This window comes from Sitophilus oryzae, unplaced genomic scaffold (genome assembly GCF_002938485.1).
Source record: "Sitophilus oryzae breed Bouriz unplaced genomic scaffold, Soryzae_2.0 scaffold_812_pilon_pilon, whole genome shotgun sequence".
In the NCBI taxonomy this organism is placed as follows: Eukaryota; Metazoa; Arthropoda; class Insecta; order Coleoptera; family Curculionidae; genus Sitophilus; species Sitophilus oryzae.
This window is the reverse complement of record NW_022147431.1, coordinates 608,887-633,712: the sequence shown is the minus strand read 5'-3', so window position 1 is coordinate 633,712 and position 24,826 is coordinate 608,887. Positions and strand designations below refer to the sequence as shown.

At 32.6% G+C, this 24,826-nt stretch overlaps 1 protein-coding gene across 1 annotated transcript in view; it reads left to right on the top strand.

Moving 5' to 3' along the window:
- Positions 1 to 3,829: 3,829 nt before the first annotated feature.
- Positions 3,830 to 24,826, top strand: part of LOC115889254 (dynein heavy chain 12, axonemal) — a 232,470-nt gene continuing 211,473 nt past the window's right edge. The window contains exons 1-2 of the mRNA XM_030909199.1: positions 3,830 to 4,188; positions 18,995 to 19,880. Coding sequence (XP_030765059.1) covers positions 3,856 to 4,188; positions 18,995 to 19,880 — 1,219 coding nt within the window. The 5' untranslated portion in view covers positions 3,830 to 3,855. The remainder of the gene's footprint in view (positions 4,189 to 18,994; positions 19,881 to 24,826) is intronic.

Genomic DNA, 24,826 nt, shown 5'->3' with positions numbered 1-24,826 from the left:
AAGAGCAATTTTTAGAGCACTGAATCTCTTTGCAATTGCAAAAAAATAATTTTAATGGGTCAGCAGGCGCTACATTCTGTTGATTGAATAGGTGTCAGATTGTCTTTTTGATCTTTCTTCCAGCCATATTGTAAAGGATCTAACTTGTTACCAATCCATTCTTGAATCTAAAAAATACAACTTATAACATTTCCTATAATAACTATATCTTTACAGTTACCTGAAAGTTACAATCCTGAGTAAATGGAGTTTTGCAGAGTTCTCAGTTGGAGGCAAATTAGCTAAATTCAAGGTAGTCTTAAGGCCTTGTCTTGATGTAATCCTATTGTATAGAGTGTATCTCATATGGTTAATATATTTAATATAGCTTGGGCAGTGATATAGCGTTAAAAGATAATTTAATCTTGACTGAAACAAGTCATCTTTGTTAGCATTTTTTTTCTAAAAATAGGTCCAGGTATTGACAAAGATCATAATCTTTTTTCAGTACCGACAGCCACATTTTTGACTTATTTGACTCAGGATTAAATTATATTTTAAAGCTACATATATTACTGCCCGAGCTATATAAAACATATTAACCCTCTGAGATACACTCTATAGGTACCCGGTGGCGTAGACGTACATCTCTCGTCTACCAATCTAAAGGTTGTGGATTCGAACCCTACAGCCGGCAATTCATCAGTCGACTAGTTAGTTATAAAATAAAAATAGTTTGGGTACCTGGGTCGACTCAGTCTTAAATGAGTACTTGGGATTCACAATCCTGAAGTACTAGGCGGTTAAAGCGTAGTTGTATTCACATTATCTTCCTTATACCGAACGGCCCTAGCATGGCAAGCTGTACCTTGCTACTCCCAAAGAGTTAAACGCTATATACGGGAGCTATTATTATATTATTATTAGAAGATACACTCTATACAATAGGATAACATCAAGACAAACCCTTAAAACTACCTTTAATTTAGTTAATTTGTCTCCAACTGAGAACTCTGCAAAACTCCATTTACTCATTTACTCAGATTACCTTTGATGTAATTGTAAAAATATATCTATTATAGGAAATGTTATAAATTGTATTGTTTAGATTAAAGAATGGGGTTGGTAACAAGTTAGATCATTTACAATATGGATTATGGATGGAAGACAGATCAAAAAGGTATTCTCACACCTATTCAATCAACAGAAGATGTGGCGCCTCCTGACCTAGTAAAATTATTTTTTTGCAATTGTAAATAGAGAGTCAGTGCTCTAAAAATTGCACTTGTAGGAAACTGGGTCTTAAATGTTCTTCAAAGTGCTACGAAATCAGTTGCACAAACTTTTCTATTTTAGTTGAGGACGAAATTGACGCTCAGGATGACGCCATAGCACATTTTATTTAATAACTTCAATTTAATATTTTTTTTACCAATAATTTAATTTAATAAATAATATTTAAACGTTATTTTTAATTGTTTGAATGCTTAAATTTATACTTGTGTGTGGTTTATCTATACTAATGCTATACTGTTAACGCAAAATGATAGCTGATTGGTTTAAAAAAACTGGAAAATTTATAAAACGTATAGTAAAAAATTGCTCTATCTCTATTACTATTTATGTTAGAAAAAAAGTGATTGAGGGTAAAATATTTTAAATTTAATTCTCTACAAAAAACATACCTTTAGTTTTTTCGAAAAAAGTTACGCAAACGGAGATTTAAAAAAAAAAACGAAAAAATCCAAGATGGCGGCTGTTTTTTTCAAACTTCCCCCACTGGGACCGAATGGGACTTTTGAGAGATTAAATAGGAGATCATTATCTACATATTCCCGTTGAGATTGGTTGGTTACTAATTTTTTCCACCTTTACATATAACACTCGGCTACTTTTACTGGCCTATAATGCTTGATAGCGTAAGATCTTCATTAACAATGCAGGCGTTTTGTTGTGTACATTGTGACATGCCAAATGATCGGCCCAATTTCATTTTACGGGTATATGTTCCAATGATATTCAGACAGCTTTAACACGTTTGTACTACAATGTTGAAACTACAGTCATAGACTATCATTGTAGTTTTTGCGAATAAATTTGTTGCATTAGTTGCAAAACTAGTAGTTTTATGGGTTTCACATACATGGCAGGGACCAACTCACTTCGCATTGTCTCTAACTGTTACCTAACTGTTAAAAAAAGACTAAACATTTAGATGATAGTTTTAGCTTCTTCCTCTGGTTTAATTGGACAATAAAATATTTAAAAATTGTAGAATACTTAAAAAATATAAATGAGGTACGGCATACCGTCACGCTGCCGGAGGGTTAACATAACACTGCTACTTTTTACGAAACTAAAGATGGTACATACAGATTTTTCCTACCTCTCTTAGCTAGAACAAATCTGTGTTAATAAAGTTAGCATCTTTAGTTTTCATAAAAAACTATCAAAGTAATGTTTGCAGCATCGTTATATAGTTGAACTATAAGAGACTTATAATGGGCTAGTACTAGAGAAGCTAAACAAATTAGGCAAATAAAACAAAGTCCTTCTACTCTGGATGGCAGATCACCAAGGCATAGAAGGTAATGAGAAAGTAAATGATCTAGCTGGAAAAGAAGCGAACATTCCACTAACTAGGCCAGAACCGTTCTGCTTGCCAAGTGGAAACCGCAATTAAAAGCGGAACTCAAAAACTTTGAAGACTCCAACCGTAATATGGAATGGGAGTCCTGCAACGGTCTAAGACACTAGAAGAAGTGCCTCAGGACTTAAGACCGAGAACAATCAAGGATTGTCACGAGGTTTTTAATAGGAAACTGTCTCCTCAATAAACACCTCGTAGTAGATCGTAGCTAAGTGATGATATACAATATAAAATAATTTTTATAATATAAATAAATATTTGTATTGTCATTATCATATTACGTTGTGTTATTATCACATTACGTTATTTTACGTTGTGTAACAAAATATATTTAAACAAAACTTAAAATAAATCTTAAAACCCTAATACCCAACATTGGTGCAGTCAGACCCTAAAAATATCTTTATTACCTATTGTTATACGAGCAACTCTTATTATTCTCGGCAAACGCACCGGATGTGTCCATCTACAAACGTGCTAAAGCTGTCTAAATAAGAATAATTAGTGATAGTCTAACACTGTAGTTTTTGCGAATAAATTTGTTGCATTAGTTGCAAAAACAAGTAGTTTTATGGGTTTCACGTACCATGGCAGGGACCAACTCGCTTCGTATTGTATCTAACTGCTACCTTTACCTCTGGAGCATATTTAGCGCGGAAAACTTGGAAATCTCTGGGAAGAGTTTGTATACTGGATCTTTCCGTCATTACTACAGGTTATGAACATATATTTAACTTATTATTATAAACGCAATCGAAAAAAATAATTAATAATTTAAAATGATACCAAATAAAACAAATAATTAAATAATATGTTAACTACCTTACATAACCGAGTAGCGCAACTTCTGTACCTGCAAGGTTTACCACAGAATTGCTACTAAACCAAAATTGTTGGATACGTAACTACGACCCAGGGTGTCAAATATCCCTAAATAAGAATAATTAGTGGCACCACCGCCCTACGCCGAATGGATATTTTGTTTTAACGAAATTAGTAAAATTGCGGTACAAAATTCCGGACGCGCCCGCTCGAGGGTTAATATGTTTCTTTTCTTATATATTATTCTTTTTATTATAATATTATATTTAGGATCGAATACTTTTTTATAAAGTTTTTTATAAAATTTCTTTTGAGCATTTACAGGTGACAATAGTATTGTTGTATTTTCCACACTTGTCAGTTGTCATTTCATAAAGTAAGAGTAGTAGTTTAATATTGTAGATATGAATAGAAATAATCAAAATATAGCCAGACAATGCAAGGTAAACGCTCGAAGAGAAATAAAAAAATTAACATTAGACGACCTAATAGCGAGAGAAGTAACCGAAGGACTAATGGAAAAATTTAATATTGGAAAACAAGCAAAAGAAGCTATAAAATCATATCAGTCCGAATACTGTAAACAAACTAAACTTAAAGAATATAAACATCGTTTGACACCTTTATATGCCGAAGTTCCAATGTTTGATAATTCAAAGATTGAACTCAGGAACCATGCCGATAAATGTCCAACTACAGACATGAGCAACGCTTTAGAACTGGAAATTAGAAAAAGAGTATGTATGAATTGTATTTAGTATTTTCACTACGAGTTATAGAATCCTATTAGATTTGATTAAATTTCACCATCAATATTTTACCTCCTAATATGTTTGTTTGTATTTAAGAGTAAAATGTTACTAAGCTCTAATTCCAAAATATTATGTTGCATTTGATTTCTATCCTTCATTATGTTAATGTATTTCTTCACATAGGTCAAATGCACAACATAGGTCCGATTCTATTTTTCTTCGTTGTTACAGGGTGTTAAAGTCTTAATAATATTTTGATTTATTATAATTTTCTTCCAAGTATACTTTGAGTGATTCAAATGAAATTTTGAGGGTAAAAGTTACTATAAGTGCTACATATTTTAATGCTAAAAAGTGTTGATAAATTCAACAAGGACGTGCATATGGGTTATCACTGGAATATTTAAAAAAAAACTGTGCTCCACTGACTTTTTTTCTTTTGATATCAAAGTTGTTTAGGCCGTTTTTTCGAATTCGGTCTCCTTGTTGAGATAAATGCAATTTTATTAATCACAATAAAATTAAAATAAAAATAAAATTAATAAATTATATATTTTGCCTAATTTTACCTAACTTATAATTAAATATTAATAATATTAGTTATTATTACTATTAGTCCAACCTACAGCAATTTCAAATAAAAAAAATAATGATATTTAAGATAATTACAAAAAACTTAATTTTTAAAAGTTTTAACATTCTGTAATTCAAAACTATGCATTTTCATACCCATGTTTATAGGGACTTTTTTCACATTTTTTGATGAGGAATCGACGAGTGCTTATTTAAAACTTCCGCAAATTACTGATATTATTTTTTTAAAGGGTGCTGTTAGACTTGAAGGCAAATTAATAAAATTCCGTTTATCTCTTCAAGGAGGCCGAAATCGACAAAATATCATGAGATAACTTTTAATCGGAATTAAACTGCTTACACTATTACGCTAACAAGAGAAAAAAAGTCAGTGGCGTACATGCTTTTTTAGAAAAATATTCCAGTAATAACCCATATGCACGTCCCTGATGAATATGTCAACACTTTTTTAGCTTTAAATATGTCGCATTTATAGTTTTTACCCTCAAAATTTCTTTCGAAACGCTAAAAGTTCTTGAAAGAAAATATAATAAATCGAAAAAATATTAAGAATTTCACACCCTGTAACTACGAAACAAAGCAGAATCGGACCTATGTTGATATGAAAAATAAATCTTATTTTTATGTGAGGAATCTCACCACGAGAGATGGCACATGTTTTTGAAACACCCTGTATAAGTTGGCCGAAATATTATTACAGAACAACACCCAAATTAACATGTAGACACATATATCCGATATTCGTCAAAAATTCTATTTTTTGGGGGAAAGTTTTGGGGCAATTTTGATTTATCTTGCTCTTATGTTTTCTGGTGCGCTGAATCCGAATGTGATGTGTGGTGGCAAAATTTCGTGACGGAATACTAAAAAATGCCAAGAAAACGGAGAAAATTGTAATTTTGCGTTTTTTGCTTATAACCCGAAAAAGATACCTTTTTCGGGAATAATATCTCTATTCAAAATAAAAGTAGACAACATTTCGTATTAGTTAAGTTCTTTTTCCTCAAACAAGCCGATTAGGCTCTAGCACCGGTTCAATATTACATATGTTGAGTTATCGCTTCAAATAAGATTTGTTCACTGAAACCTTTAACCTCTCATACACAATAATAACCAGCAGGGTCAGTTGAATTTTATTCAGCTGGTTGAGGAGTGAAAACGAAAAGAACAAGAACAACAAATGGGAAACTTTGGAATTGGGGAACAAAATGGGAGAGGAGAGAGACTTGTACAATACGCATATCATTAGAGCATGTTCATAGTCAATACATACTTTAAGAAGAACACAAATAGAAAATGAACATGGCAAGCACCCAATGAGGTAACTAGGAATGAAATTGACTTCATTTTAACTAACAACATAAACACAGTAAAAGATGTGAGCGTTCTTAATAACTTTCGAACAGGCAGTGACCACAGACTCGTCAGAACCAGAATAGTCATTCGACTAGAAAGACAAAAATTGATCAGGAAACAAATAACTAGAGTAAATACCAACACACTAAAAGAAAGATCCAGTGAATATGAACAGCCTGAAGAACATTGAAGAACTGCTTGAAGAAGCAGCTACAGCTCATGGACACTGAACTAAACTGTGCAAAAGTAATCGAGGTCCACAGAGGCGTAACAAAGATAATAAACTGACTGATGAGACGAAAGCAGTTCTCAAGAAAAGAGGAGAAATGAAAACCGAGAGCAACATACGCAGAATAGAACAAAAAGAATTGTGTAAGATAATAAGAAAGAGGATTGCAGAATACATCAAAAACTACTATGAAAAAGCTTTTACAAACTGCAATCGAAACCAAAAAAAGCTATAACCACGCTAAAAATTCTACATGATCGGAAAGAAGCATCTAATCGCATTAACACACAACAACATCAGAATAAGAGACAAAAACGAAATAATAAGCCTGGTAACAAGGTTCTACAGCGGCCTATATAAAGCACCAGAAAACATACATGAAGAAGAAAGACTGCCCTTACCACAAAACGACGCCCCAGAAGTTCTGGTGGGAGAAGTATAACAGGCGCTTCAAGATATGAAAAATGGAAAAGCAGCACTGCGAAACGACGGAATAAGAGCTGAAATACTTAAGTACGCTGGTAGGAGAACTGGGAAAATCCTAGCAAATATATACACCAGCTGTCAAGGAGAAAATATATACCACGATAAGCAATTGCGCCAATGTAATTCTAATTCATACCAGTAACGCACAAGATATTTACAAAAATAATAAACAACAGAATACAAAACACGTTAGACGCTTCACAACCACGAAAACAAGCAGGCTGTAGAAGCACTATTGTTCACATACAAAAGAATACGATTCCACTAGCCATAGTCTTTATAGATTTTTGTAGAAGGCTTTCCACTCGATATATCCTAAGGCAATAATAGAAGCCCTAACGTAACAAGGTATTACGTAACAGGCGTTATATAAAATCTCCCGCCAATATATACAAAAAAGCCAAAGCAAGAGTAATGATAGATAAAACAATCCCAGAGTTCCCAACTGGCAAAGGAGTACCACAGGGAGACGCGATATCACCAAAGCTGTTTACAGCAACACTAGTAATCTTTCGTCAACTGAACTGGACCAGAAAAGGATTAGAAATAGATGGAAAATATATTAACCATCTAAAATTCGCTGATGACACAGTCCTAATTGCCAATAGTTCTGAAAAACTCTTAATAAATTAATGAACTAAATACAGCCAGAAATAAAGTGGGTCTCAAAATGAATTTAGCAAAAACTAAAGTAATGTATAACGCACTAGTGGAAAGAAAGACATTCTAATAAATATCACAATACTGGAAATAGTAGAATATATATATTTGAGTCAACTAATATACAAGTCGGAATTTCTACTACCAGAAATTAACAGAAGAATTAAGTTAGCATGGAGTGCTTATGGAAGAAACTCAATCATATTCAAATCTAGAATGCCACTACCTTACCTAAAGAAGAAAACATTCCACCAATGTGCACTACCAGTCATGACGTATGCATGAGAAACTTGGAGACTTAACGGACATCATAAGGAATCTGCCGGTCGCACAATGCTCGATGGAGCGAAATATGCTGCGAATAACCACCGTAAAAGAATAGCGGGGATAAGACGGAAGACCCAGGTAATAGAGATGTAATCCACAGAGTTAAGTCCCTCACATGGCAAAGGGCAGGGCACCTGGCAAGAAGGACGGACAACAGATGGACCACAAAAATGACAGCATGGTACCCACGAGGAATTAAGAGATCTAGAGGAAGATCGAACCTGAGATAGAACATATTAGGAAATTAACAGGGATACCTTGGGCCCGCATAGCCAACAATAGGCCCGACTACAAAGAGAGTATGCGAGGGAGACTACACCATAATTGGAAATAGTTAAATAAGCTTAGAATGATGGTGATAATGACACAGTAATAATGTTGTTTACCAAACAAGTGTTATAACGTCACACCCTCACCTGCTACCTAAGTAAACGACACTTTTAAAATAACTCCCTCTTTAACAGCCTACGGTAACTCTACAGGAACGCTCAGGTAACACGTGAACGGAATCTTTGGTAACGATCTTGGTCATTCGACAGTCACAGTTCCGTATTAGTATAACTACTGTTGAAATCTCTCTCTATATCTATTTGCGGAGGCAACCAAAGAAACGTTAATTTTCAACTGGCTTATGAGTCCGAACTGTTCTTCAGAGAAAAAACTTAAATGTCAAAAAATATAGAACATTTTGTGTGCTTTAATTTTAAATAGGAAGATTATTTTACGAAAAGTTAATATTTTCAGTTATAAACAAAAAACCGTAAAAAAACCTATTAAAACAAAGTACCCCAAGACTTATATTTGTAATCATTTAAAACTTCCCAATATGGCAAACTTCAGTATGGGAGGCTTAAAAAACGAAAATATCTAGACTGGAATCGACTGTAGTTCAAATCGTTCAAATTGATAATATGTGGTAAATTTAATTGAACTCTGACACTTGGCTGACAGTGACGTTTACGGCCCCTTTTTCTAAATATTTTCATTATTTTTTGAGTTTCTATTCACAGATTCTACTTGATTTTGTTCTTTTAATTAACCTGCAGTACTAATTATATAGTTATCAATAATCTTTTCACCGATCAAAAACTGAGGAGTAGCCTGAAAGAAACCAAACCAAAAATTATGTTTTATTTTACCGGTATTCCTCACATTTTAAAGGAAAGTCACTTCATAAATAAGCAGAAGGAGATCGTAAGTACACTCTATATCAATAATTCTTTTTTATCCTATACTTGTTAGTTGACGCATCACTTACTAGGTATAAAATTTAGTACTGATTCCAAACCTCTAGTTGTGGTTGTGACATATTCTGATGTGTTTCTGGCAATTTAAAATTAGTTGATATTTAAACATTTCTGGCTTTCCTGACAGGAGTGTTGTAGCGTTTTTTTTAAACAACTACTACTGCGAACGGCAGCTTTTCATCGGAGAGCAGTCGTGGATAAGGTATTTCACTGGAAAGAAATCTAATTAATAACAATAAACAAAAAAAAAAGATATTGGGTGCCAGGCATGTACAGAGAAAGAAAACACAGCTGTATATTACTTAAAACTAATGGCTATATTTATTCATGATGAATTCTGATGGTAAATAGCATTGTACAATTTTAATAATTATTATAGTGGTTAAATACTATTACAAGGCGTAATGTAATGAAACTTATGATCTAAATCATATTGTAACTACTAAATTGACATAAATGTTCTTAATAATCTAACCACTAAATATAGTCTGTACGATATCAATTAAAATGTACGTTAAGACTGAAAATCGACTGAAAACCAGAACCTAAATCTACACTTAGCTGTTCTTTATGTAATCTTGCTTCAAACACTAACAGCGTGAGGTGGTCTCGCATCTCTGTACTCGGCCATCCAATACAACAAAAGGGGCCAGAATGAGGACACCATGAATTGACACAGCCGTAGCTACTGACTAGGCTTAGAAATGGGAGCGAAGCAGCATGGGGCTTACGCTGTATCCATACTGTGGCAATATGGGGACACTACCCGTACCTTGGACCCTAAAAATACTAAATTCTTGTTTAAAATCAAACAAGGTCTAATAAACAAAATGAACCTACCTCGAATTACTTCCGAGGGCTCACTAAATAATAAAGAACACGTCCTTTCTTCCATGTGACATTCTGGAGGACAAAAGAAAAGGGACGCCAACGTGCCAGCAAAATACAAATACAAGTTAGGTTGGGACATCCAAAACTCTACCCTAAAAATATGCAGTAATAATAACGAATCTAATAAAGATAATATCTGATTTTTACCTGTGTCTTCGAAATGGCAGCTGATTCAGATTTTGCAGCAAGATTTAAATTGCCATTTCTAAAAGCAGGATTTGCAACCGTGGCCAAAAACAAAGTGAGGTTAAAACGCAGAGAGGCGCCTTGACATATGACAAGGATCTTGACAGCGCGCGCCTCCACAGAACAGTGAAACGATAGCAGGGTTGGCGACTAGGGAACGTAAAAATTACGCCAAGCGTGCCAAATAACTATCCGGCCTGAACGAGAGGGAATCCGGTGATGATAGGCCAGACATCATATACTATATATAAAAAAGACATATAACGAACTAAAAACGTTACACTGCCCTCCTCCGAAAAGAAAAGAAATGGACCTGTAAGGTACACTTTCTTTTTCACAAATCTGGAGATGGTAAAAAAATCAAAAGAAGAAAACTACATCGTAAATTTCAGAATAGACGAAACCCATTTGAAAACTGATCAGGTTCTCAAAAAAGAAGCGGCAAACCAAAAAAACGAAAATTACCAGTAAGGAATATATGACGCAGATCACAAAAAAAACTAAAGGTCTAAAATTACTAAAGTCGCTGGTCACTGGATACGCCGTAAAGTACAGAGATACTCGAGCCATTGTTCTGCTAAAATAAAATAATACGGAGGTACATCTGCTATTATGGTACGCCAGATTAATAAATACTGCTATACTTAGGTGTTTTATAACGATATAGGTGTAAATTATCGATAACTCAGGCTAGACAAGTGCAGACTCCAAAATACGCAATATTCTAAACAACACGACTCAAAAATAATTAAAGAGAACGTCGATCCATTCACGATATCGATACGTCTCGGTTTATAATCTTGGTGATAGTTTCTGAAACCAACATTGTAGTTCATGTCAGATTAACTACGCCAGAGAAGGAACAATACACTACTAGAGCAGCGAGAGGTATACGACGGTCGGAACCATAAAACTAAAACAACCAAACAAATTTACTGTGCCAGTACCAACCCTCTCTCAAACGGAATGAACAATACTAACAACGCCAGACAAAGAATTATATGGAACTAGAGCAGTTAAAGGTTGATGACGGTCGGTACTACAAGACCAAAACAACCAGACAAATATACTGTTCCAGCTCAAACCTTCTCTCAAACGGAATGTATCATACTAACAACGTCAGACAAGGAATTACAGACTAGAGCAACAGAGGCTGAAGAAGGTTACCCGAACCTAAACACCTCAACAAAATTCACCCTAGCTCAACCCTTCTCTCCAACGCAGTGACAGGAACCAACAACAACAAAAACCAGAGATAATCACCAAAAGACAGAACTGTAAAACATAATCAAAATGGTCAAGTTGTGACCACCCAGTATAGTAAAATTATCAAAATAATCTCAACTAAGTATAACAGTCAAAAGTTATACGAAATTTCAAACACCTAGAAAAATCAAAGTCGAAAATTTAATGCTTGTCCTCCCTGTATAGGGAAAATACAAACCAAAATGTCTGTATATATAAAGTTTCAAGCTTTATCAAATGTCAAACACCTTGAAATTAAAAAAATTTCAAAGTCACAAAAAGGTATTGACCACCCTGTATAAGGAAGTCCCAACAATAGATAAACTTTCAAGTGTATCTACCAAGAAAAAAAATTTAAACTATTAAAAATTTTAACCCAAAAAAAATTCAGGTCCAAGCATTAAATCTTGACCACCCTGTATACCAGGTTCAAAAATATATCAAAATATCAAAAATATCAAAACACACAGCTGACACATCTCCGTTATATGAAATTGTCCAAATTCCATAGACCCAAATAATAATAAATAGAAATATCAAAAATAAGAAAGAGAATAAACACTTCAGTCTTAAATCGTACCAAGAAAAACTGCAACTGTTTCCTCCTCTGTATCATGCCAAAAAAAATTAAACTACAAAAATTAATTTAAGAAAATTAATCAGGAAAATTGTCAGACTCAGTGAAATGTTACGAGTAAAAATTTCTCAAGGCCCCACGTTGGGCGCCAAATAATGTGTAGCGTTTTTAAAAAAAATAAACAATAAAAAAAAATAAACAACTACTACTGCGAACGGCAGCAATAAATTGTACAGTGTGAACTCAAATTTAATAAAGGTATAATGTGGATAATGTTCTGATTATTATAGTTTGCATGGATGAATATTTTTGTATGTTGTTATTTTTAATAAAGTGTATTTAATGAGTTTTTGGATATTTCTTTTTTTCTTCAGAGGATTGTGTTCTAATGTTTATATATAAATTTTCATAAATTATATCTACAAAATTTGTTACCTTATAACTTTTTGCTAAAGACTTTGTAGTTGATACAGTTTAACAGTATATAAAAGAACTATTTTAATAAGATTTTTGAAAATATATAACTGTTTTTGCACACATATCAATTCAATTTGTGATTAACTGTACTGAAATAAAAACATAAATTAAGAGAAATGGGGTGATCTATCAACTATAACATGAAACCCATCATCCTATCTCCAAGTCTTCTATTAATTTCACTTATTAAACAACAATAATTTTTCAATAATCTGGATAATTCTAGGAACTCTCGAATATCGTCAAAACATGAAAACAAAAATTCACTTCCTATAGTTCTTACGTCCGTTTAACTGAAATATAAGAAACAGGAGAGTTAATATTCTCACTGAAAAAGTTTATAAAATACCTTTAATTAAAATCTCTTCCGATCTGCGGTAAAATACCTTTATTCTTATTTAAATAATTTCAATAATCTATGTTTTTATTTATGACAACCACCTAATAACCTAACTTTAACGTCAACTTGACAATCTTGAAAAATGTTGTTAACCAAAGTATTTACTCTTTTAGTTCTGAATTCGCTAACGCCAACTTATTTTTCATTAAAAAAAAATTACCAATTTTCGTAACTAGGTCGGCCATATTGAGGAACTTTTAAAAGATTTGTACTATAGACTACACGTCGGATAAGACAACTTTTCATTTGGTTAAAATCTTAGATTATACACTGACTGGCACGTAAAACGGGCACCTTAAAATGTTGCTATATTTTAAAGTTTAATATATTATGTTCTAATGGGCCGATTTTGATGATTTTTTAAGCAATTTGTAGCTAAATTATTTGCCTTTTTATTATCTTTTTCTAAACTAAAAATAAAAGGTTCCTCTGTCAATTATACGAGGGAAAACAAAATGTTGATATTTTGGTGAAAGTTTGAAACACTCTGTGGAATATCCTAACAAAAACAAGGAATTTGAAAATAATTTCATTTGGGTACATCTTTATTCGATAGTTTGTTTTTTTGATTTATCTCATCTCATTAGTTATATTTTTATTGGAGATACTCGCTTTTGAATAAGACAGTAACGATTATAACGCAACTTTAGCATTGATTTTGATGCTCATCAACATACTTATAAATTAGTGGTTACTACTTTTCTAATGTCACTGTGAAATGTTATATTATTATTGTTTATTGACGTTTACTCTGATATTGCTCTGATAGACATCGGCTATTATTGTTGCTTTCATTGATCATAGTAGAGATCAACTTTTGGACTTAAAACCATAATATCTGTTTATGGTGAGACCTGAGGAGTCGCGTGCGAGACGAGCGCGAGACATTCTAAATTTGCGGTGTTTTACAAAGGGTGGAGGGGTCTCGCAAGAGCCCCGCGACCGTCTCGCGAGACAACCCACGGAGCCTCGTTGCTATCCGTCCCCTGTCGGTTTTTCGACGGCCGATCAAAGAAAGCTCGCGGCCTAGTCTGGACGTGTCTTTGGTAGGCTCGCTCGACTGCGAGATATTAGCTCTGATATTAGTGCATATTGAAATGAAGACTTGGACGGCTGAAATTATACGATATAAATATAAAGCAAAACCAATATTATGAAATCCAAAAGATAAATGATATTAAAAAAGCAATAAACACGATGCGTGGGTAGATATTTCACAATCGATGAATAAAACCTTGGGGAGTATACAGGGTGGTTCAAAATAGTCTTACGTATACAGGGTGCTACAAATTCGAGGTACGAGCATTGGTATCTCGGTAACCGTAATAGGTTATACCAACATGGTTAAATTGGGGCAAAGTTGCGTATTGGGATGTTTACCAAGTTGCCATCAAAAAAGTTTTAAAAATTTCAAGGATTGCTGAGTTTTTTGGAAAAAATAATTTTTTTGAAAACCAATTTTATTTTTTCCTGTCGTTACTTTTTAGAAAATCAAAGAACTAATTGCACATTCTCATACCCACTTTATTAAGGCTATCTGATAGTATTTTTAGATTTTCAAATTAGCTGATAATTTGTGAGATACAGAGGCGAACTTAATATTTTTAAATACGGACCTGCATTTTTTATTTCAGGTTTTGAAAGAACTCGGTCTCCTGAATACAATGATATGCCACACTTTATACTTTTTTTTTTGTTTTGGATACCTTAACAGCAACAGAACTATTTAATTATTATTTAAAATAATAAGTCCTGGGTTTCTTAAATTATTTAATCTGATTATATTCATTGCAACAATAATTATCAGCGCTAATTAACATTGAATAAGGAAAATCGAGCCAATTGGAAGATTCAAATAAAGAATATCCAGGTCAGAAATTTAAAGATATTATTTTAAAGATATTATTTTTAACTTTTTTTATTGTGAATTGGAACTCTCAGTGTGCAATCTAATAATATGCATAATATTAATCGTAGTTATTATAAATAAATCAACTTCTACAAACTAGTTTCTAATGTTCGAAAGAGTTACCACTCTCCCTATTGCACAAATTTATTTTTCGTTCAATTTTATTTATAGCTCTTTGAACTTTTGTCTTATACTTACTAACCATGTATGTACTTTACTTTTATTTACTTGTACTCTTTATTGTAAATTGCATACCGCAAGCATTGCATTTTGTACTCTTTATTGTAAATGTTGAGATTAATTAATTTAACTTTTTTATAAATGACGTCATATAATGTAGCCCCTTGGCGATAGGTCCAGGAACCTCGCTGGACATTATACTGCTCTACCATTTCCAATCCATCTTCCGGGAAAATGATTTGATTGTTTATATTATATTCATATTTATTATTTTATATCATTTTATTGCATTTGATTTGCCATATTCAATGTTGTACCCCACGTCATTCTTAAGTTTGAAAGCTTATCAATATTGATGAGAAGCTCAATAACGATGAAAAGATTAAATATTTAAAAAAAAACAGAGCCGGACTTGAAATTAGTTTAAATAAATTGTGTTCAAATGTCAAAACAAAAAAAAATAAGTGTGGCATATCATTGTACTCAGGAGACCGACTTCTTTCAAAATCTGAAATAAAAAATGCAGATCCGTATTTAAAAAAAATAAGTTCGTCTCTGTATCTCAAAAATTATCAACTAATTTGAAAATCTAAAAATACTATCAGATAGCCTTAATAAAGTGGGTATGAGAATGTGCAATTAGTTTTTTGATTTTCTAAAAAGCAACGACAGGAAAAAATAAAATTGATTTTCAAAAAAATCAGTTTTTTTCCAAAAAACTCAGCAATCCTTGATATTTTTAAAACTTTTTTGATGACATCTTGGTGAACATCCCAACATGCAACTTTGCCCCAATTTAACCATGTTCGTATCTATTACGGTTAACGAGATACCAATGCTCGTACCTCGAATTTGTAGCACCCTGTATAACATGGTTTTTTAAATGTGATACCGTATTTTTTATTTTATTTTTAGATTCTGCGTAAAATTTTATAACATTCTTTATGTACAATGCCAGGTATAATGTTTTATCGGTATACCCCTAAAACTAATAGTTTTTGTAATATTTCAATTTGATTAAACAAAAAGTGTTAGATTTCAGTGTAGTAAAAAATTGTCAGTCATGCTATTGTTTCTGAAACTGGGGTAATAAAATTTGTTAGGATAGTTTTATAGGGACGAAGAAAAAGATATAGGTAAAGATATTTGAGTTACATGCTACAGTGTGTTCAACATATATTTATGAATTTCGACTATTTAAAATTAAATAATCTCAAATTTTTTAAATGGAACACCGTATGTATTATCATTTTTTAATAGAATTTACAAATTTTGCATCACTGACACTTTTTACCGTACCGAAATCTAACAAATGTTAGATTTCGGTACGGTAAAAAGTGTCAGTGATGCAATTCAACAAATTGAATTATTACAAAATCTATTATTTTAGATATATTGGTAATATGATATGCAAAAAAATTTACCGAATTGTACGTAGAATCTAATAATAAAATAAAAAAATAGATTATTCCCATAAAACATACCTATATCCGTAACACTTTATGAAGTATCCTGTATACTCTACAGTAATTTTCAAATGTGCTTCTTAACCTTTCCTATAACTTTTCTATTTAATATTTTGTTCTAAAAAACGAATTTTGTAAAAGACGTCGTGTCTCGAAACAAATGAAGGGTAAAAGGGGAAAAATCGACGATGAATAAAATACGACAAACCAAATATCATGTTAAAGCTACAAACATTTATTACTTATGCGTTATTATTTGCTGCAGGTTTTTCATCGGACATGTTTACACAAACCGGTCACCTATCACTACGATCCAACTCGCTTGTCTCGTGGCAGGCTTGCGTCAAAAAATGGATAGAAAATGTTTTGCTCTCGTCTCCGACTCGTCTTGCTCTTGCCTCGCTCTTGTCTCGCTCTTGTCTCGCTCTTGTCTCGCTCTCGTCTCGCACTTGGCTCCTCAGGTCTGGAGAGTCTGGCACCATTAGAGTAACTGCTCAACAGACAATACTATATAAAAGCGAAATCAGGAGATTAATTTATTTATTTAGAATTTTTATACATATTTTATCATTATTTCACTAATACTAAAATTGATGCATCGCAACCTTTAAACGCAAATATCTTGAAACGCCTTCACCGCTTCGAACTAAACAAAGAGCACCTTTTTTACATAAAAAAGTCCAAGCTTTAACTCTCCTTTGTTGAAATTACTGTATCTATAATGGTGCGTCCAGACCTGAGGAGTCGAGTGCGAGACGAGCGCGAGACAAGAGCGAGGCTAGAGGAAGACGAGTGCGAGACGAGAGCAAGACATTTTCTATTCATTTTTTGACGCAAGCCTGCCGCGAGACAAGCCAGTTGGATCATAGTGAAAGGTGACCGGTTTGTGTAAACATGTCCGATGAAAAACCTGCAGCAAATAATAACGCATAAGTAATAAATTTTTCTATCTTTTACATATTTGGTTTGTCGTATTTTATTCATCGTCGATTTTTCCCCTTTTACCCTTCATTTGTTTCGAAACGAATTTTGTAAAAGACGTCGCGTCCTGTACGCGACGTCTTTTACAAAATTCGTTTCTTAGAACAAAATGTTAAATAGAAATATTATAGGAAAGGTTAAAAAGCACATTTGAAAATTACTATAGAGTATACAGGGTACTTCAAAAAGTGTTACGGATTTTTGCATATCATATTACCAATATATCTAAAATAATAGATTTTGTAATAATTCAATTTGTTTAAAGAAATGTTAGATTTCGGTACGGTAAAAAGTGTCAGTGATGCAAAATTTGTAAATTCTATTAAAAAATGATAATACATACGGTGTTCCATTTAAAAAATTTGAGATTATTTAATTTTAAATAGTCGAAATTCATAAATATATGTTGAACACACTGTAGCATGTAACTCAAATGTCTTTACCTATATCTTTTTCTTCGTCCCTATAAAACTATCCTAACAAATTTTAGAAACAATAGCATGACTGACAATTTTTTTACGACATTGAAATCTAACATTTTTTGTTTAATCAAATTGAAATATTACAAAAACTATTAGTTTTAGGGGTATACCGTTTTAGGTATATATATAACATTATACCTGGCATTATACATAAAAAAAAGTTATAAAATTTTACGCAGAATCTAAAAATAAAATAAAAAATAGGGTATTACATTTAAAAAACCATGTTATATCCGTAACACTATTTTGAACCACCCTGTATACTGTATAATAATTTTAAAATGTGTATCTTAACTTTCTCTACAGCTTTTCTATTTTTTCAATAATTCTTCAACACTTTTTAATAATTCTCTTTTATATTCTTCCCAAGGTTTTATTCATCGATTGTGAAATATCTATCCACGCATCGTGTTTATTGTTTTTTTTTAATATTCTTTATCTTTTGGATTCTTTATATTGGTTTTGCTTTATATAAATCGATGAATTTCAGCTGATCTTTTTCCGTCCAAGTCTTCATTTCAATATGCACTAATATCAGAGCTAATATCTCGCAGTCGAGCGAGCCTACCAAAGACGCGTCCAGACTAGGCCGCGAGCTTTCTTTGATCGGCCGTCGAATAACCGACAGGGGGCGGATAGCAGCGAGGCTCCGTGGATTGTCTCGCGAGGCGGTCGCGAGGCTCTTGCGAGACCCCTCCACCCTTTGAGAAACACCGCAAATTTAGAATGTCTCGCGCTCGTCTCGCACTCGACTCCTCAGGTCTGGACGCCCACCATAAGGATAAAAAAATACTACCAGTAGAACTCTATACCCTAATGGAAACTACCCTTTCAGGGCTATTAAGGAATTTTACACTATCATCATTCGCTTTGGCATGTTGTTAAAAAAATAAACAAAATATATTATTTTTAATTACTTTTTCGAGTGCTGTAACTTCGGGAAGCATTTTAGGGCATATGTTCATAGGAACTTTTTGTTTTATTTTTATAACGTAACCATCACACACCGAAGTTTTTTTGACACACCGTATAAACTTAATTTTGAAATTTAATTATATCCTACATTGAAACAAAATATTTAATTTTGATCCTTTTTAGGTACGTGTAAAAGTATTAGAGAGAAGATATATTCAGATAATAAATAACATTATGGACGAAACTAGGCAACATTTTAAAAATGTAACACATAAGGCAGGGGTGAATTTAAAAGTTTATCCAGATCGCAACGAACCTGGGAGATCTGTTGTGGAGCCGTATAAATATTTAGGACGCACTGAAACTTACGACAGTTATTATCTACCGATGAGGACAGAGCTAAACAGTAAATTTTTGCTACATCACGAATTAGTACGAAGAATATTTTACGAATGTGTCACTTTGTTACCCGAGACCCTATGTAATATCAGTAATTTGCGAGGAAAGTCTTACGAAATAAAAGAATTAGATGCAATATTTAAGAAATACGTAGAGGAAGGAGAAAATTACATGAAAAAATTGCATAATAAAGTAATAGAAATACTGGAGGAGGACAATACGAAATCTAAAGCAGGAACTGCGGTGTACAATCGCATTTTGAAGACATGCAATGGATTAATATCTGTCTATTTCGGACAAGCTTTAAGTCGCACTATAAAGCACGTCGTCGATGTTACATCGAAAGAAGACCAGGTGCCTTATCTGAAACTATCCATCAATTACACGGAAAACTTAGTTTTACAACCAACAGCAGATGATTTAATTTTTATATACACATTATTTATTATGCAAATGGTCGAGAGTGCTGACAAGTTTCTAGTTTTAGAATATTATAGAAAAAGAAACTACTTCACTAAGTTTCTGAAAATATATATAACCGAAGAATTTGTGAATTTTGCTATACATCAACTTTCAAAAAACATCATGGTATTGTACGAGCCTATAGCTGCTTATGTAAATAAACTTGATTCCGACTTCAGCGATATTTATAAGGACATTGAAATATCAGGTAATATACAGGGTGTCCCAGGCTGAGCGTACATTAGAAGTTTCTAAAGAACCACAATATCTAGATCGGAGATTTTTTGCACATCATTGTTTTAGAACTAGATCTATCAATTAAAAATATTTCCAATATGGCGGCACTACCGGAAAAACCGGAAGTTGACAGCAACTTTCTTATTTTAAATGGGTACCCCCATTTTTTATTTCATATTTAAATTATCTGTAAAATTTTATGAATTTTAATATCAAACAGTCTATACCTAACATTAACCGTTAAAGTTTTTGGAGAAAAAAAACTGCTTGTCAAAAAATTGTGTATAACCTAAATGTCAAATTGAGTGATTAGCACAGCCACTGCGCCATAAAGAGAAAACATGTGGCTATCTATTACATAAATTAAATTGTTCGAATATCATATAATAATGGCCGCAGCTGTCATAGAACTTAGCGATTAGAAAATTGCTGTTAAACACTCTATACCTAACATTAACCGTTTTTGAGAAGAAAAAAAATGTTTAAAATGTTTGGACGAAAAAAACTACCTGTCAAAAAAATTTGTAAACCCCAAAAGTCAAATTTAGTGATTACCACAGCCACTGTGACATAAAGAGAAGACATGTGGCTATCTATTTCAAAAATGAAATTCTTCAAATGTCATATAATAATGGCGGTAGCTGTCATAGAATTGAACAATTAAAAAATTATCATAAATCATTTTTTTCAAATGGAAACCCACTTTTTTTATTTTACTAATGAAAAGGTTTTTCAATTCGTTACTTTTTAACTATACATGTTCCTGTACCTAAACTAAATAGTTTTTAAGTTATTTAAGATTTAATTTGAAAACGTATATTTTTCTTGATTTTATATCTAGCTTCCTTTGACGTTAAGTGTCAAACGGTCAGACAATTTATTTCCATCTGTCAGAATACGAATTATTTAAATTTCCTATATTATAAATACTGCCTGCTTAAGAGTTTAAAAGGTGTATTTATACAAATATGTATGTCTCGTATTCTTGCTCTTTAGTGATATCTAAAGTTGATATTATTAACAATATTCCGTATGATCGAAAAAAAAACAGCGCAAAGTTGGCTTGGAAACAGGGTTAGCATGATTTAAATCATGATTTAAATCGTAATTTAAATCAAGTGATTTTTTTAATTTTAATCATGTGATTTAAATCAAAAAATTAATTTTATTGATACTTTATAATAAATCAAAAAATAACTGTAAAAGTTATAAAAATTTGTCCTAAAAAACTATAAAAAATATTTCTATAACAGATATAACAGATAATAAATCGAAAAATAATTGTAAATGTTATAAAACTATATAAAAATATCTATTCATCAATTTAAATGTTCGACCGATTTTTGAAGTAATAACGTGTGAATCCATTAGACCGCTAAACGCAGGGATTTATTTTAAAATTTATGTATAAGCGACAAAAATTCGCTGTTCGAATACGTATCATTCGCAGACTAGTGCAGAACTAGGTTCTTCTGATGTAGAGACTATATCTTCATTCCCGAAAATCTATAATCGTTGTCAGAAAATGTTATTTTATATATATTTTTTTTGAAACGTTGGTATCAAAAATTTCCAAATTCCTACCGACATAATTTCATTCTCGACTTAAGACTATTTCCGAACAGTAGTGTAATGTTTTATTAAGAGTAGAAATTATACTTTTTTTGACGATGCTGTACATTTGAAGGACCATCCTAAAACTATTCCGACGTTTCAAGGAGGCACAAAAAGTACACTTTTACTCCGGATAAAATAGTATTTTTTTAAAACATTACAAATAATTTTTTAATCAATTTCAAACATTGCAAATAATACAAACAGCAATCGAGAAACAATGCTACTCGTTGGATTTGACACCTAATATCAGATTAATAATATATTATTTTTGTACTTTTGTGCTTAGGCGTAACAGTGCTTTACTTTTATGCCTAGCCGTTAAAATGACAAAAATTAATACTTTGGGACATTTGAAAAAAAATCCTTTTGATCTGAAGCGAGCGACTTTTTTTGAGGAATATATTGGTGACGGATGTGGAAAAATGATACGCGCCGTAGAATTATCAATGTTATCGGTATCGCTCAGAGTTAGCCATTTAGGATAGGACTTTAATTGGAAATAAGTCTTAGTCATTTGGAAATCTGATTTAAATTTTGTTTTGAATTAAAATCAAAAAAATCTGATTTAAATCAAAAAGTCCGATTTAAATAAAAAAAAACTTATTTTTTTTAAATTTTTTTTAAAAAATCATGATTTTTTCCAACCCTGCTTGGAAATGATGCTGCTTTTTGAACAAAGCGTCACAATATGGCATGGCCAGATCTATTGTTTTACATCACTTGACGTTTAAAGTCATAGGCTACTGGTTAAAATCAAGAAAAATATACGCTTTAAAACTAAATCTTAAATAACTTAAAAACGATTTATTTTAGGTATAGGAACATGTATAGTCAAAAAGTAACGAATTGAAAAGTCTTTTCACTAGTGAAATAAAATAAGTGGGTTTCCATTTGAAAAGAATGATTTATGATAATTTTCTAATCGCTAAGTTCTATGACAGCTGCGGCCATTATTATATGATATTCGAACAATTTAATTTATGTAATAGATAGCCACATGTTTTCTCTTTATGGCGCAGTGGCTGTGCTAATCACTCAATTTGACATTTAGGTTATACACAATTTTTTGACAAGCAGTTTTTTTTCTCCAAAAACTTTAACGGTTAATGTTAGGTATAGACTGTTTGATATTAAAATTCATAAAATTTTACAGAGAATTTAAGTATGTAATAAAAAATAGGGGCGCCCATTTAAAATAAGAAAGTTGCTGTCAACTTCCGGTATTTCCGGAAGTGCCGCCATATTGAAAATATTTTTAATCGATAGATCTCATTGTGAAACAATGATGTACAAAAAATCTCCAATTTAGATTTTTTAGTTCTCTAGAAACTTCTATTGCACGCTCAGCCTGGGACACCCTGTATATATAAATATTTTCCTTAATATTTTTATATAAACATAAAAAATTACTATTGTGTTAAGCCGGTCCCAGACACTACGTGCATTTGGCGAATGTGCGAACATTCGAATTATGTACTGCGGCTTCGGCCACCTTCCAACACGCTACGTTATTTGTAAAAATGCGTCCAATGACAAATATTTCCCGTAGTAGAGCAACGCCACCGCGCGACGTCTTGATTTTCATTGCTGTTGCAGTTCAAAATGGACAGTGAAGAAGAGCAGATAGCTATTGTCGCTGTTAGTTGTGTAATTTTCAGCAGTGTTTCTTTTTCTGTGGATGACATATACCGTATGATCGAATAGAAACGGCGTCAGCGATGGCTATGAAATGAAGATCGCTGTCATTTTATATGTAAAATTATGAAAATGGGAAATGTCATCTGTCGTCATTTCATAGCCATCGCTGACGCCGCCGCCGTTTATATTCGATCATACGGTACCTATATCTATTACCTCTTTTTTTGGCATATCCTCTTTATCCTTTTACAGTCTATATTTCGTTTTATCCATCGTTGTGCGACCTACTGTTTCCCTATAATTACGGTCTTAAGTGTCCTGATTTCGCATGCATAGGTCAAAAACATTATTTTAATAGTATATTTAGGTCAAAAACTCCAAAGTTAACTCGTTTGTCCATTCCATTTTGGAGTAATAAAGAAAATGGAAATCAACCCGCCACCAATGCAATACACAAGTGAACTGAGGGGAGCGCGCCGCTAAAACAAAAAACACGTAAACAAATAGCCGTAGCGTCTGGGAGTAACTCCGAAGTTGACTACGCCGCACTACGAGCTCGTTTGATTTGTGCCAGTTTACCGACAACCGCCGGGAAAATGACGAAGTACGAATCTTCGTCGACGGTAAACTCCTACACGCTATGCGAATAAGTTCGAGTACCGAATATTCGCCAAATGCACGTTGTGTCTGGGACCGGCTTTAGTTTGTATTCGAACTATTTTTTTGATAAGGTCCAAATTCCAAATTCCAAATGCACAATGAAATAGAAATATTAATAATATGACTCCAATGTAAAGTAAATGTATTGAGTATACCGTGTGGTGCATCGGAACACGGGACATAGGAAATCCGATGTAAACCTGGAAGAAGTCAGATATTATCCTCCCAGATAATTTTGTGCAAAAGTTGTATTAGACTTTTTTGAAGAGGCGTTAAAGTTATACTTTTTTCTAGAATTTCGTTTCATTTGGAATAGTCATCATAGTCATCATATTAAATACAGAAATTTAGATGAATTGAAAACGACATCTCTGTGGAATGCTAAATATTCCTCTTAACTACTATTCCTCTAAGCTTTGAATTGTGAGGCGTGAATTCATTTTTTACAATCATTTGGGGTCTTGTTTGGCTGTGAATGGCGGATTATGTAAACATTTTATTAATTGGTTTAATTTAATAAAGTTCCTTTAGTTACAAATATTTATTTTATTTGTTAAATAATTATTTATAGATGTATGTGGTATGAGCTTAGGTATGAGCGAGGCCTGCGAGCGGTCGAGTAATGAACAGCAATCAAGTCATAAGCTTGATTTTCATGCATCCGTTGTCCGACGATACATTGATACGATATTAATTTTACTGGTAGAATTTAAAGACTTTGGTTGGTTAGAAAATAACGCAGTTTTTAAACTTATTGCATTTTCATGCCTCCGTTTATCGGATATACGTTGGAGTTATTTTATATTTTCGTTTTCATAACGATTTTGCTATTTTACTCCGCACTTTGGCCAGGACAGCACAGCAAAAGATATAGGTATTAAAGAACCAGCTCTCTCAAAATTTTCGTTTTCCGGACGTTGCTAGCTCCTGTACTATTATATTTTTATTAAGGTTAGATTAAATTTGTCAAAAAAGTGTCAAAACGTCCGTTATCGTATGACG